This window comes from Labrus mixtus, chromosome 18, assembly GCF_963584025.1.
Source record: "Labrus mixtus chromosome 18, fLabMix1.1, whole genome shotgun sequence".
Lineage (NCBI taxonomy): Eukaryota > Metazoa > Chordata > Actinopteri > Labriformes > Labridae > Labrus > Labrus mixtus.
In genome coordinates this window covers 6840095-6857145 of record NC_083629.1, presented here as the reverse complement: position 1 = coordinate 6857145, position 17051 = coordinate 6840095, and the positions used below count along the sequence as shown (strand labels likewise).

The following is a 17051-nucleotide window of genomic DNA, read 5'->3' as shown; positions in this document are numbered from 1 at the left end:
TCACCTTCACTGAGCTCTGTCACATATTCACCTGTGTAAAGACAATCACAGGTTGTGCCCGGGCAGCTTAAAGTTATTAAACGCCACATAGAGGCTTCAAGGAACATCAGGAAATCTGAAACCGAAACTTAAAGAGAAAGTGGCTCAGGAAGCTGTTTTTCTTTAGATCCTTGGAGGAGCATTTGGGCCCAGGTGCTCCAGATCAACACAGTATGTCAATCATCTTCTCGGTATCTTGAAGGACGGACGAGTACATAAATACACATGCACTCTAAGCAGGGGCCGTCACAACTGGAGGCGCAGTGAACAGTGTTTCTATGACACTGGAAACCAAACTCTCATGTGTTACCAGGAAAACAAGTTCTGGCTTTCTAGAAAACTTGATCGCTAAATGCACTGCAACACAACACAGTGTTAGTATTTATTTGTCTTCAGCATGAGGCTACTGTGTCAGTGGGATGATACCTGCAGAGGTGTCCATAATCAGGTTTTCATGGACGTTCCTCCGCTGCTCCATCGGACCATCCTTCCCTCCGAGTCCTCAATAAAAACCTGACAACGGACACACCATCATGCCTTTCATGAAGCTATGATCGTCCGGTCTTGCTGCAAGAAACGGTGAGCTCCCTTGGGAAGCCGTCGTTAAGTTTGCTAATTGTCACTATATTCCAGTTCAGGCTAAAGTGGAGCTAACACTACCAGAGAGCGAGTGTAAAAAGATATCAGGTGTTTTAAATCCTGCCTCCACTTTTCAGGGGTAAAATTCAGAGAGAGAGAAACATCATCAACGACGTCCCGATTAATCTCCTGCAGACAGAAACAAGCTCACCGAGTCTCACCTGTGTCGATTCAGGGGAAGGATAAAAAAAGTTTATGAAAGTGTGAAGATCAATTAGTGAGAATTAAAGCGGAGCAGAGCATGGCCGGGGGTCTCTACGGTGGTCTCTGCAGATAATCAGCAGCCCCCCACGGCCCCCCATAATCACACCGAGGAGCGTGAGCTTTCACACACCGCTGCTAAAAAAGAGGGATTAGAAAGACACACACACAAATACAAGCAGGAGGAGGGGGGGGGGGGCACCGTGAGGTCAGAAAGTATCAGATACCGATGGAGCAGTCGACTGTGTGAGAGAGAAAGTTTTTTAAGAATATTTAAGTATTTAAGGTGAACTTTAGGTGATCTTGTTCTCATATTTTGTTAGATTTATAAGTTGGACCGGAGCTGTGTTGGTAAAAGAAATCCAGATACTGTAGAGCAGTGGTTCTCAAGTGGTGGGTCAGGACCCAAAAGTGGGTCGCAGAGCCGTTTTCAGTGGGTAGGGATACGTGTCTCAAAAATTGGTGTGACATAAAGTTTGTTTAGTCCAGTTTCTACAAAATTTGAGGTCCAATTTTCACTAAATACATCTGATTTGTTTAAAAAATATCAGAATGTTTGGTTGTCATGGAGGAGTGTTTTGTGGGTCCTGAGGCTAGACCAGATGAGAACCAGTGTTACAGAGCTTCAACAGTGACCGCCCACTTCACCAGCGGCTCTCGTTGCAGAAGTGACTTTCCCCGTTCAAATTCCCTGTTGACATTTCACAAAATCCTCACATCAAGAGATTAAAGCCTGTAACTATGACAACCAGCTACCCCAACACTCGTCACAATGAAACACTTGATTTATAAAAATAAAAAAAACAGCGTTTAAAAAAACTGAGAAAAAAAGGCAAAGAGACTTTACTTTTTTTTTCCGGAGTGAAAGAACTACGAATCCCAGAATCCATTGCAAATGATATCGCTTCTCTTCCAATGTAACTTTAGGCGTTGTTAAAAGAAAAATTCTTTGAGTTGATCCACGTTCAAAGCAGGACTCAAACTCAGGTCCTAACTGTGATGATATCTGAATTATTCAAAACGAGGTTACCTGTATCATAACTAATATCACTTTAACTCGTTCTCTTAACTTCAGCTGAGTCATGATTGTTACCTTTATATCGTAGCCAAGATGACAAGAACACTAAATGCTCAGTCATCACGACATTTACACCAACTTCTCCCCGACGTGACGGATCTTTGTACGTTGCCATGACTACCACAGTGTGCTGAATTAAAGCAATTTAATTCTGTCAATTTTAAGGTTAATGATAATTAAATTATAATTGGGTGTTTAAAGCTGAATAATAATCATGATTGTGTCAATAAAAGATTCTCTCTGCACGCTGACCGCTTTGAAAAAATTCCAACAAGCAGCTGATTTTAACAGCTTAATATTTATCTTTAATTCTTTATCAATATGAATCCATATTTCTTTACTGCTCAAAATGCTCAGAAACAGTTTCAGGTGTCATGTCAAGTTTCTGTGAAATAAATGAAACGAGCTGCTCTTTCCTCCTGAACAGAAGAAGTCATGTTCACTTAGAAACACTCGGACCAAACTCCAGGACAAAAACCTGCGATTTAAGAAAGATGAAAAAAACACCGTTGGGATATTTCTCCTCACATGACATTTAAAAAATAAAGTCATATATGCAGACAACAGCGAGCTAACGCAGCAGGCTGTGAGTGTTTATGAGGAACACGTTATGTTCTTCTTTTGTCCTCGGAGCGTCTTGTTTTTACTCCTTCCACTTTTATATTGACATTTGGTTAATCGGCACGCTCACAGTGAGCCTCTTTGTAATTATCAAATCATAACTCTCTAAATATGTTGATGCTGTAATTAGAATAAAACACACACACACACACACACACACACACATATAGACTGAGAGTGACGACAACGTGTGTGTGTGTGTGTGTGTGTGTGTGTGTGTGTACACCTCTCACCTCTGAAACAACACCAGACCTTTTTTTAAATGTATGTCAGACTTCCACTGAAGCTCAAAAAATATAATAAAATATATCATAATGACATATTTATGTATTTTTACAGTTTCATCTGAGTGACACTCGAGTGCAACATTTCAAAATGTTCTGGAGGTTTTTTGTACAGCTGAAAAAAGATGCAGGATATTTTAAAAAATGACGATTAAAGAGACAGAATTTAAACCTAAAAGTTGCATTTTTATCACATTTATCTTTAATTGCACATCAATCTAAGTAATTGTGTTTTTTTTTACTTCACATTTATGTATTGTATGTTTTATTGAAATATCAACAAACTGATAATTCTCTTTGTTTCACCGTCAAAAACGCCTTAAATACGACATATCTTTGTTTCTGACTGATGAACATGAAGAGATATTCTCACATCTGACACACACACACACACACACACACACACACACACTCACACACACACACTCACACACACACCCTCACAGGCAGCGTATTTGGTGTACAACAGTGACATCTTCAGTCGGAGTGATGGAGGGCTGCAGACACACGAGGAACAATAGAGGAGCAACATTGTGTGTGTGTGTGTGTGTGTGTGTGTGTGTGTGTGTGTGTGTGTGTGTGTGTGTAATGCCGGTAATTGCTGCCATTTATAGAAGAAGAGAAGCTCTCTCTGTGAAGACGCTCGGCGTGCACTCATTAACATTTACTCAGCATTATTCCACCTGAAACCCCGAGTCGTCACTCTGATGAGAAGCACGCTGAAAATGTTTCAGAAACTTCGACAGAGAATCAAAACATCTCGACTTCAACATCACATTTCATTAATTGTTGCTACGCTCGGTCAGATTCATCACTGAATTCTACTTCATGCCAATTTATGACAGTTTCTTTAAAACCCTGTGCATCCTCCCTGCTGCCCACCTTCACCTGCAACAACAACAGGAGTTTGCATTCCTCTTTTGGTGCATGACAATAAACTAGAAAATAGAATAAAGTACATTTGAAACAAATCTGTGAAATGTGAAATAGAAGAGGCAATCAAAGAGAGGATGAGTTTGTGTGTGAATGTGAGAGTCTGGATTACAAAGTGAGGATGCAAAGCGGACTTTCACAGGAGATTAGACATTGATTTGAGTAAGTGTGATAATAGAGATTTATAGTCACCTGCAGTCACCTTCATAGCGACACTTCACCTGCAGCGACTTTAACACAGATCTGCGTTACTCTGAGTTTAAAACACTTGACAAGTTCAGTCAAAAAAAAAACTTCAGAGTTCCTGAAATCAATATGTACTGTAGATATACGGAGCGTAGAAACTGCACAATGCTTCTCCATGTTTGCTTGTGACTCTGAGGACAGGCCGATGGTTTGTAGATAATCAGAAGGTCACAAACCGTTCAGCGCTTTATAAACCGTCAGCGGGGAGGTGGTGTAAAGATCTCAGAACTGGACTGATGTGATCAACAACATATCCAAACACATTCCTCTTACACTTGAAAGTGAATAATTAAGAGTTAAGAAATGATCCGTTACTGTCACTGACTCAATCGAGGAAAGGTCAAAGGTCAATGGTCAGGGGAAATCATCCGACAGCACAGATTTGAACATTAATTTGACTTTTTTTGAGTCAGACTTCGACAATTAAAATAATTTAAAATCTGGATGAGACTGTTATTCATTCCCACATTTTGAAGTTGTCCTGCTGGGATCCTGTTTAGGTTGCAAATCAGGAACATACCAGAGATCGTCTTTTTAGCAACAAGTCCTGTACAGTTCAAAGTGTCGTACCCGGTGGATGTAGAGGAGCTCGAGTGGAGAAAGAGTTAAAAACACCTGATAAGATTATTACTGGTGTGTGTGTGTGTGTAAACATGACTGAGCTGAAAAAAGAAACACCCGAGGTAGATGGATGGATTTTTTTGGGGCTTTTTGCCTTCATTGATAGGACAGTGGATAGAGAGTGGATGATGCGGAGAAAGAGCCACAGGACCGACTTGAACCCGGGCCGCCCCGCTTGGACGACTAAAGCCTCCGTACATGTGGCGCGACCTAACCACTCTGCGCGCCGTATAACGTCTTTCTGAAGGAGAAAATAACCTTTTATTTAAAAACACAGAAAGATGTATTTATTGAAAACTGGGCAAAATCGATCACACATTTGTCTACTCTCAGATTGACTTTTATTATAATTCAGATTTTAAATCATTTTTATTGTTGAAGTCTGAATCAAAAGAAGTCAAATTAACAAAATTTGTGCTGTTGGATGATTTCCCCTGACCCTTGACCTTTGACCTTTCCTCGATGGAGTCAGTGACAGTAACATCATTTCTTAACTCTTAATTATTCACTTCTACTTGTAAGAGGAATGTGTTTAGATTTTGTCAAGTGCCGCCAAGTGTGTGAGGTCATTATGTTCATGTTTCCTCATGTATGAAGTTGAATCACATTTTACGCACTTATTTTTAATTTTACAGACTTTATTAATCCCTGAGAGAAATCTGGTTTACACTCCGTTATTTTAGAGACCTGCTCCTCACACTTCTTTGACCTGTGGACATGCAGTAGTGGAGAGATGTCAGAGTGGGGCTGCTACACACTGACATGAGCACACCAGAGCGGTTGGGGGTTCGATGCCGTGCTCAAGGGCACCTCGGCAGCACTGGAGAAGTGACCTACCAGACCAATTTCCACATTTTGATTCACACCGGGACTTGAACCGGCGACCCCTCCGGTTCCCAACACAAGTCCCCACAGACCGAATACAACCGCCCCACATGTTTCTGTCAGTATTCATGAATCAATCAATCAAATATATCGCACATACAGAATTCTAGTAAAAAAAAACAAATAGAGGAATCTATATCTAAAAAGGTGAAACAGACGGAGAAAGTAAATATTCATATCTTCTCTTTATGGACTCGTCATCTTGAACTATTATTATTGATGTTTACTTCCCCGTGAGCAGCAAATAAAACCCTCAATAAATCATTTAAAACACACTCAGTGTATTCATCAACACATACACCTCATCACATGAAGCATCTTCATCTCCTTATAAACTCGATAGATTGATTAATCGTTGGCGGTAACCTCCGTACAGCGGCTTCACTAATCTGGTCAAATTTATAAAAATATATTAATTTCAATAATGTACGTACAAATATCTTTACATCGAACATGCATATTAAATTGTGGGAATTAAACAACGCTGGATTTTCAAAATAAATGTACACTAACATGCAGGAAGCTACGGAAAAAACAGCTTTTATTTTACGACTGTAAATGTAAAAATCCTGTTCAGACTTTAGAAGTAGCTCGTGTGATCTTGTCTAATGCTAAAATCTGGGCTGAATTTATTTTAAATTGTTGGTTAAAAATGAAAACATTTATCACGTTTATTTAGCTCTGTTAGGTCGAGTTCATTGGATGCTGTGCTGTTTTATCAAAGCTTTTATTACCAGCTTATAAACCAGAAATCAGAGCTTCACATGAGCAGAATTATTATTTATAATATGAGAACAAACTTGTGTTTAATTCATTCTTCAGTTTAATGTTCTGTAAAGTGCAGAGCTCAGAAGACGCTAAATGAAGCTGCTTTAAATCAGATCAATGCAGTGAACTGATGCTAATATTTGGAGTTTTATGAGGGGGGGGTGTTCTTATGATCATGAGTGTCAAACAACGCTGGATTTTCAAAATAAATGTACACTAACATACAGGAAGCTACAGAAAAATGCAGCTTTGATTTTATGAATAAAAATGTACAAATCATGACTAAAAAAGTAGCTTCATTAATCTCATATTTTAAAATCTTAAAAAAGCATTTTTCCAAAAACAAATCTGTAAAATAACCCTCCATCATTTTGCAGTTTCAGATTTAAAAATCTTGATTTTTGCAGGACTTTAATGCATTGTGATTTTATTTTGCAAAAAAAAGAAAGACACCGGGCTCTGCAGAACATGATCAGATCTGCTTCTCTTCATCTTACCACTCTACACATTGAGTTTATTTAACACGTGCGATTATCTCCTGCTTTAAATTAATGTTTTATTTAGAGATGATGAACCAGTAATCCCAGATTCTTCACCTTGTGTGTGTGTGTGTGTGTGTGTGTGTGTGTGTGTGTGTGTGTGTGAGGAATCACGTTTTTATGGGTAAAAACACAGAGCCGAGGAGGAAATTATTAACGTACACACCTCCCAAATTTAAAGCCCCCGCATTGTTGATCGGCCTCAACAATATAAGTTTAAAAAAAGACACGACACGTGGCTCACATAACACTTGAAACCGGCGTCTGAGATGTCATTTACATACATTAGCATATAAAGTAATTGGCACAGATGCCAGCGAAGCAGCCGCAAACACATTAATTGTCATCGAGCGGTCGTGGTGACAGAGTTAAAAATGAGCCGCTTTTAAGGCTCCAATTATCAGAGAATATCCAAAGTAACCTTTTTTCATCACGCACACACACACACACACACACACACACACACACACACACACAGTATCAGCATCCTAAATGTATAAATATTGTAAATAGCTGTCTGTCGTCTTTCATGTGGAGCCTTTGAATCGAGGCCGCGCCGCGTCCCGCTCTGAAAACGAGCACATGTGCCTTTGTTTTAACGACGACAACAAACGGTGAATTCTCTCTCTCACACACACACACACACACACACACACACACTCCTTCACTTTCACACACACACACACACACCCACACACTCATTGTGCGAATGCGTAATGAATTTTCACACATAGAAGTAAGAATGCCTCTGCTGGGGATCCATATGCTGTTTTTCCTCTCTACTCTGATTTTTTTATAAACGCTGTGCGAGCGGGTGTGTGTGTTTGTGTGTGTGCAGGTATTGTTCTGCTGTGTGTATAAATGTTCAAATTGATCACACTGAACCTGCACACGTCGACTTAAACCGTCTCCTTCCCTCTTCTTTTTAACTCAAACTTTGCCATCGACAATAGAGAAGAAAACGCGCCTCCTCCCGGTGTAAGCGCCGACCCCTCTGATGACCCTGCTGACCCCTCAGAGCGCGTTTGTGTGTCCGTCCTGAGTGAGGTGAACGCACTGCAGCCGCCTCTCTTTTCTGTTAATAATAATAACATAATGTTTTTGTCGTTGCTGCGTTTTACGAGCTTCTCTTTCGGGGATGCAGAGCGAACAAAATGAGCGACTTTAAGCCTGCAGCACCTCAGAGAGCTTTAAACGCTCGCTCTGCAGCCGCCGTGCAGCCATCTTAACTGAGACTGAGACGACAGAGAGAGCGAGGTGGGTGGGGGTGGGGGGGGGAAATCAGATCACAACCTCCCAAATGTGTTGTTGTTGAAATGAAGGTTCAAGATCGAACACAGATGCAGAAACACGGGCTGACATATCTGACAAGCAGGGAATTTCACGGCAAGGTTGTGGTTCTGGATTTTTCAGTGTCACAAAATCTGCACAATCTTTAATGAAAATGATTTAAACGCACAAGTCTTATATTCCCTACAAGTGCCCTTCCTTTCCTGAAGCTGTGCTCCCCTGCTCATATCGGAACGTGTGGATATTGTGACTCTGGTTGTGTTCTGCTGCCATCTTGTTGTCTGACTGGATCACTGATTTTCTTTGATTTGCAAGATATCTCTTTGCAAACTCATGGTGACCCCAGACGTCCAAAACACATCCAGCTTTTTGCTATTTTTAAAAAAATCATGTGATATATTTTTCTACTGTGTTGCAGTCAATATTCTTTTGAGAACACATCAAGGTTATTTTCTGTGTCCATATTATTGTGCACAGAGGCAGAAAATCCAGGATGAGATCTGTGCACAAAGTGAGGATTTTATTCTCCTCAGTGTACGATGTGTACAACGAGGTGAGGGTGCAGTGACAAGGCTCGAAGTTCATCAAGTTGGACAATAAAAATGTATTTAAAGAGGTTTTTTTGTGTGGAAACATGGCGAGTACAACGGTCAGAAATATGCTCAGCTTGGTGCAAACTGTACCGAGTTTAGAAAGTGATAACAATTTATTAAAGATGAACTCTTAAAGTAGCAGTAGCAAGTTCATCAGCCTCTTTAACCCTTCATTCAACACAACCTATGAGTGAGTGTCTGAATACGGGCTAACTGATCGTTGTATTGAAAAGATGTTGTAGAAGAAATGCTCAGGAGGCACAAATCGAAGTGACGGATATATTAACCAAAAATGCAACACTTCACAAACTGGAGGCTCCACTCTGTGTCTGATTCGGCTCAGGTGGCCTCACTCTGCTGGCTGCAGTTTTGCTGCATTCATGTGGTGTTGGACACATTGGAAAACAAGTTTCTGAGTTCTACAGTGTACATGAACACTTGCTCAAGTCGAAAGCAACAACTCAGAAACTCGGGGGGCGATTAAGGTGCCCGACTTGACGACTTGACGTCATGATCGTCATCACAAGGGGGGCAAAAGAGGTTTTGTTAATGTTAAGATACTTAAAAAGCTGCACGTCAACTTTGTTGTTGTTGTTGTTGTTCCAGCATTCAGACTTTCTTAACTGAAAGCACGTGAACACAGTCCAGTTAGCAACCTATCATCAGCACTAGTTTGGTCTGCCACGTCTGCCAGTGACAAGTGACAGCGTTGCACGATGACGACGCACGGAGGAGAAACCGGCACACAGCGTGACGTTATAATCCCATCGACACAGAAACACCTTGAACAGAGTTTCTGAACATCTTCACCCTGCAAGGAGTTTTACTAAAAGGTGCGTTTTCAGAGACCTTGCATACGAAAGACCCAAACACAGAAAAAGCTACCTTTTAAAAAATACCCGCCTACGTGTGGACGAGCCCTGCGTGTAGGAATGTGAGGGCAGGCGTTACGATACGATACACTTTATTGGCCGCTTGAGGAAATTTGTCTTGGATTCAAAGTGCTGCAAACATTCAGCCGCCTCCACAGTAGAATCAATAAATAAGAACAACAGAAACAAATATTATCACACAGAGAGGCAGCGGTTTGAGCGTTAGCTCTCAGAGATTTCTATCAGCCCTGAGTGCCACACGCACGCACGCACACACACACACGCACGCACACACGCACGCACACACGCACAACATTACGGTGTCGATGTGTCAGAAAATAGAGAATCTGCAGAAAGACGTGATCGAATGGGGACAGAAAGGAGTTCCCCCTGGCACCGAGTCGGGAAACAAGAGTTTGTTTGGATTTCTGGCACTGGCAGAAGGTGCTGAAGTGTGTGTGTGTGTGTGTGTGTGTGTGTGTGTGTGTGTGTGTGTGTGTGTGTGTGTGTGTGTGTGTGTGTGTCATATCGAGGTTGTATTCTGCACTGATGTTGCAGAAGCAGCCATTGAAACTGTTCACACACACACGGATCATTTTTGTTCATGCATGAGCACCTTAGCATTTCTACACTCATGCACGTGTGTGTGTGTGTTTGTGTGTGTGTGTTTTGGAGTGTGTACATGTGTGTTTGTGTGTGTGTGCTTCCATGTGTGTTTATATTCCTTAATGACTTTCTAATTCAGGGCCAGCAGGAACCTGCCTTTATCTCTATTAGTTTAGTATCCGAGCAAACAAAGAGAGTCTGTGTGTGTGGCAGCGAGCCAGAGGAAGACTCAGCCGGAAAAGCACTTGTCCATCTGCGTCTCCTCCTCCTCCTCCTCCTCCTCCTCCTCCTCCTCTCTGGGTGTGAAACGCTCCCTCCTCTCTGTCGCTAAAATAAAAAAACATCTTGATTCGAGGCTCAATTCGTGTGCGTGAGTCACTAAATTTGTTAAAAGTCTGGCACTTCAGATCTATGTAGGTAAAAAAAAAGACCTGCAGGTTTGATTTTTTTTCATATTCAAATGTAAAGACGCTGAAATATTTTTTAAATGATGTCAAATATTTTGAGAAGAACAGGAAAAAATCTGGAAACTGCATGATAAATAAAATCTTATGTCATTATGGTAACAAAGCTAGTACTAACTATACAAGCTATTAAAACAACATCAAAGTGTATGCAGTCCAATACTTTATTTTACTGAGTCATAGAGGCTTTTTGATTGTAACAATGAAAAAAATCACCGCCGAGTAAAAAGGTAAAAGTCCGCAGAGCAGAGAGACTGACGGGAAATGAGTTCAGCGGCGGAGGAGAGGAAGATGAATGTGATTTTGAAGACTTTGGTCTTTATTGTCCCCATGGGGAAAGTCCTTTTCACAGCCATGTGTCTGTCCAACAGACAACAACAACCTCAGATCAGACACACACACAAACACATGATTGATTAAAGGCTTTTGCAGAGAAGGAAAAGAAACAAAAACATCTGGAATCTCTAATAGAGATATCCCTCCCCATGAATAAAGGTCAATCAGAGGAACAAATCATAAAACCAGGTTTCCCCTGTTGAACTCTTGTTCACTAACCTCACAATGATTCACTGAAGAACATTTTAAAAAACACATCGATCACATTTTAAACATGATCAAATTAGTGAATTTCAGTCCAAGGGGTTTCCCACCAGGACACGGAGAGACACTGAGATAAGTACGATATGTGACACATTACCAATGAAATACTCTCTATATATTTATTTATTTAAAACTCTTTTTGAATAGGCTAATAAATAATTGACTGTCCTAGTTACAAACAAAGTTAAAGGCAGTCTGAACTGAAAGTCCGAGGCAAAAATCTTTATTAACGGGAATGTGTCGACGCGTTTCGACTCTACCGAGACAACTTTTTTTCTTTTTGTTGCACCCTTTTTTGTTCATTTGTAAAAAAAAAACACTTTACTTCAAATTAATGGAATCAACAAACATATATCCATAAATGCTTAAACATTTATTCATACACACATGAACAAACTTACATAAATGTATACACACACACTCATATGACCGCCCTTCACAACTAAAAAAAAAAAATCCTGTTCTTCGTAGTTTGTGTGTGTGTGTTCATCTCGTCAGCTTCATCACGCTGTAACTCACGATATAACCACTGTGAGGGTTTATTAAAAAAAACGTGTTTCCTTCCTAGAGGGGCGTGTCTAGAGGGGCGGTCTCACATGACACAGACCTCTCACATGTCATTCATGCACAGAGAGCTTGAGTGCATTAAAAGAAATCCATTAAAAAAAAATCTTTGTGAACTCAAGTTCTTCTGCATGCTGCTGTCACTTAAAGACACTTAAAGACGTTTCATCTAAATGACCAACAGGGTACTCCGTGCACAGCCAACCTACATTCTCAGGTGCCGCTCGGTTGCAGAGACGTTGCACTGACAATCATTTTGCTGTAACTTTGAGTGAGTAAACAAAGCATTTCGCCTGTAGCTTCCTCAGGTGTGCCATCACCACTGACGACGGGCCACTGATGTAACTGAAAGAGTGGAGTATTTGCAGATTGTTTCAATCCAGCACAAAAAATGATCCAACAGGGAAACTTGTGTGATTTGAACACGGCTTAAACTTGCCTAATGTCTGGTCTGAACACAGCTTTAGGGTCGCTCTCTAGCTGAGCTGACTGTGTGTGACACTTTGTTTTACAGGTGCTTCTTTTAGAGTGTTTGTGTTAAAGAAAACACGTCGCATAATCAAAAAACTCAACCGTGGGAACTAAAGCAAAAGCCACTCCTGAGGGGGTTTGATGTGCAGAGAGAAAAAGTTTGACGTGCTTCAGTCCAGCACTGTACCTGTGGGTGTGTTTGTGATTGTGTTGTGTGGAGTATATGAGCAGCAGAATTAGTGTGTGTGTGTGTGTGTGTGTGTCTGTGTCTTTTGACCCCTTTGGCTCGGCTGTAAGGCGTCGTTGGCATCCCTGTTTCTCTGCCTCCAGAAGGCAGTGGCTGTGACCCCTCCACCTCTAACACATAAACACACACACACACACAAACACACACAAAATAACACACACATACATACACACAAACCAAAAGACAAACCTCTCCCACCAGCAGAAGGTTGTGTTGCTGTTCTCCACATGCCCACCTCTCACCCATCCAGGCCCCCCCCCCCCCCCCCCACATCCTCCCCCTCCTCCTCCTCACCTACCCCCGGTGTTGGCAGAGGCATCCATGTGTGTGTGTGTGTTTGTGTGTGTGTCAGGCGGGCTGCTGCGTGGTGAGCGTGCCCTCTGTCATTCACGCAGAGCAGCCCTGTCCAACTGTCACTTCCTGACAGGCCGATAATCAATCTCTTTATTAACTGCTCTGCTGCAGACCGCCGCCACCGAGGGAGGAGGGAGGAGGGAGGAGAGAGGGAGGAGAGAGGAGGAGGTGAAAACAGAGGAAGGAGGGAGGGAGTAGAAGGAGTATGCTGCTGCAGCTAAGAAAGTTTGGAAAAATGTTCATTTTAAGACAGCTGGAGAAATATCTGTAATGGAAGGAAATATGAAAATAATGTGGTGATGCGTTAGGTTAAAGGCATTACTCACAGTTATTTTCAGAGGATATACTTGATTTCTATTACATTTAGGTGTGAATATAAAGCCTTTAAGATCGTTTTAATACGTGTTAGTTAACAGAATAAAGACTTTTAATAAACAGGTTAATAATGTTGGTAAGATGTTTCTTATATAAATGCATTAAAAAATAATATAAAGAGTTGAACAAACCAATAAAATAATTAAAAACACAATATTTACAAAAAGACCTGTCGCCCCTTTGCAGCTGTTTTTCCAACGTTCTGTCTTCAGAGTGGGTTTAACTAGTTCTGAAGTTAAAGTGATTTAATGGAACTGACAGATGAAGTTAACAGTCTTGTTGAGGTCATCACATCATTACTGTGACCTGTTATCGATGTTAATGTTATTTATAGAGGGATATGTGTCAGGGTGTTTCTTTGATTGACAGGTGTGTCAGTGATGGTGACGCCTGTTCCTCACACCTCACCTCCCCTCATGCTGCTTCCTCTTTACGTTTTAATAAACAATAACCCGATATAGTCAGATTTACAGCTTTCTACATCGTTTTGTTTCCTGTTTTCTTAAAAAGTTGAAGCAGAGGGTGATGGTAGAAGATTAAGAAGCGCTTCTGTCCCGACCTGCTGCTGCTGCTGTTTGGGTTTTTTGGGAGATGCTGGTCTTTCCTGACAGCATCACACCGTTACCGCGGCGATAATTTATGAGGCGGGAAAGTAAATTAGTGATTCTGGCGACCAGCAGCAAGCCAGGAGTCAGCACGCCACCCGTCTTCTGCTCTCTGATTTTATGCCACACTTATTTCTCCTCTCACTCCTTTTCCTCTTTTCATCATTCAACCATGAGGCCTGAAACTTTATTTATGCACGAGCACACATGACAACACCTGGCCCAGCTGGTCGACGTGTGTGACCCCACCTGTACGGGTATATTCTTTCAAAAAGAACGCCTTAGAGTTGGAAGTTTTCTGCCACTGCCGTTAAGGAATTCCTGTTGTTAATAAATATCTGTTAGTGTGTGTTTCATTAAGCGGCTGTGTTTGTGTTTTAAAATACAGGACGAGTTTCTGACAGACACTCAGAAGAGGCTTCAGTCAGAGATCGTCCAGCGCTGCATCGCCAACGCCGACCGCTCCAATATCAACATGGAGACCTCTGAGAGTTTACCTGCTGAGGCTGAGGGGACAACACGACTACAGACTGAGACTACACACAGATAAACACACACGCACGCACGCACGCACGCACGCACGCACGCACGCACGCACGCACGCACGCACACACACACACACACACACACACACACACACACACACACACACACACACACACACACACACACACACACACACACACACACACACACACACACACACACACACACACACACACACACACACAAACACACACACACAAGATTCAGAGCTCGTACAAAACCTCTCCAGGACTCAGTTACACTCTCTCTCTGTGTACAAACAAATCTATATATTTAACAATTCTATCTCAATTCTTGATATCAAACATACAAAAGGGCGGGTTCGGACTTTTAGGTTTCATGTTGAATTGAATCTGTTTTTACTTTCTGCATCCTCACCTGGCACAGGTCACTCAGCGTTAAGAATCCCAGCAAAATGAGTGGTAAAGATTGCAGGTTGGTCCCTCTGTGACGGAACATATCAGAGTCATCTTCTGTCAGTTGCTGCTCTTAGGCTGCAGATTCAGCCTGGCAGCCTGCAGGACACAGAGACTGAGGAACTCATTGGTCCCTGCTGCCATCGCCTTTTTCAACGATTAAGTCTGTCTCTTTTGTTCATTTGTTGTTTTTATCTGTTGTATTTATTTATTGTCCACTGGACTTTTCACTTCTTAGTGTCCGTCTTATGTTGTACGCTGATTGCTGGCTGCATGTTTGTATGTTACTCTCAGAGGGACAATAAAGACAACCTTGAACCTTGACGGTTTCTCTGAGTGCATGTAAACAACACATCCCGTATGTGATCAACAACAGGATAAGGCTCATAACCGAGATACTCAAGTCCATGTAGACACTCAGTCAGTGTACCTGCAGAGTGTGTGCACTGAGCTGTTTGAAGACGCAGCTTCAAGCTAAAGTTGTGAGCGGCTAAAGTCGATCTGTGAGCCGTGATCTGCTCCGCTGGATGTGGCAAAATCAGTTTCATCACCTCCCTCCCACCTGCACATCACCTGTGATAGATCCAGTGATTGACAGATGAGATTAGACGAGTGGATTCAACAGGGGAGATCTCTACTTTCCTCTGTGGTACACCCTGCAACATAACACACACACACACACACACACACACACACACACACACACACACACACACACACACACACACACACACACACACACACACACACACACACACACACACACACACACACACACACACACACACACACACACACACACACACACACACACACACAGTTAGTATTGCCCCAGGGCCAGAATGCGATGTTAGTGATTCGCCCTCAAACCTCACCTGATGTTTCAACTCCTCGTCTTCCTCCTCCATCATCACCCGTGTGGGCATGGCGGCCTCCCAACCTCCCTCTCCTCTAGCCAGAGTGGCCCCAGGACTCATTTTCAAGCCCAAAACCCTCTTCATAACCCCCCCCCCCCCTTTTTTTTCCGCCCGGTAGCAGGCCAGTCTGAACCAGGTCCAGTCCTGATGGCAGAGGAAGAGGAGGCAGATGCTGGGGCAGTGGGAGCAGGGCAACGGCGGCCATGACGGGAGATGAGAGGGACTACTTTATCTTCGTTAGGGAGGAGTGAGGGCAAGGCATGAAGAACACACACCAACACACACAACACAAAACTGAGGAAAAACTTAGGACAAAGGAACAGAAAGCTGCCACAATTGTTTTTCCAGACACACATTTTCGACCCACTGAAAAAGGCTCTGCGACCCACTTTAGAGTCCTGGCCCCTCCAGTTGAGAACCACTGGTTTAATGTACCCTTAAGAGTCAGCTTTAAACCTTCTGTAGCTGCTGTTTCAAGGTACCCTTAGGCCCTAAGGCGACAAATTCGGCAGAAAAACGAAAATCTTTAGTTGCGTTCTGGTTGTTTGTTTATATGACAACAGCATTTTGGTGGCCTGAAATGCAAAGTTTGGAAAGCCGGTTCCAGAGTGCAAACTCTTGAAAATGACACTGTCTCCGTCTTCATTTCAATGGGCAAGATGCACTTCCTCTGAAACTGAAACATTTTGCACATGGGCATTACGGTTCCAGTCAACAGCCATAAGCAAGCAGGTGAACAACAACAACAACAACAATGGCGGACTTACCAACGCTTCTCCAGCAAAAGGTAGATTTCATGCATCATCACTTGGATCAGCGGAGACGCATTACTTCTATACCCCCAAATACTGAATCTGCCTCTAAGGGCAGCCAACAGGCGATCAGCCGCCTTTTAGACCTCAACACTCTAGGATGGGTACGTGTGCATGAGTGTGTAAAGTCCCACCGCACAACTACACTGTCCCGGCATGTGTACCACAGTGTTTGAAGTTGTTTTTGGGGATCTGTGTGCACGCCGATTTTCAAAATGTTAACTTGGAACTTTTTGAAAACACAAACCAAAATTGGTTCTATTTTCAGTGGATTGTTTTTATGCAAACATGGCCTTAGTGTCTGTTCAAGCTATTCTCAGTGCTTGTGTCAGCTCATATGCTTCTTTCATATTAGCCTCCTTATGTTTTAAGTAGGGCTGGGCAACGATTAAAAGTTTTAATCGCGTTAATCGCATGAGTTCCTGTGATTAATCGCGATTAATCGCATTGTTATACGCAAAATCC

General features: G+C 42.2%; 1 protein-coding gene across 1 annotated transcript in view; it reads left to right on the top strand.

Annotated features, from left to right (window-relative positions):
• si:dkey-288a3.2 (protein phosphatase 1 regulatory subunit 37) overlaps positions 1-14641 on the top strand; it is a 54877-nt gene extending 40236 nt beyond the window's left edge. Inside the window, exon 11 of the mRNA XM_061063118.1 lies at positions 14284-14641. Within this exon, the coding sequence (XP_060919101.1) occupies positions 14284-14445 (162 nt within the window). The 3' untranslated portion in view covers positions 14446-14641. The remainder of the gene's footprint in view (positions 1-14283) is intronic.
• Positions 14642-17051: the final 2410 nt, after the last annotated feature.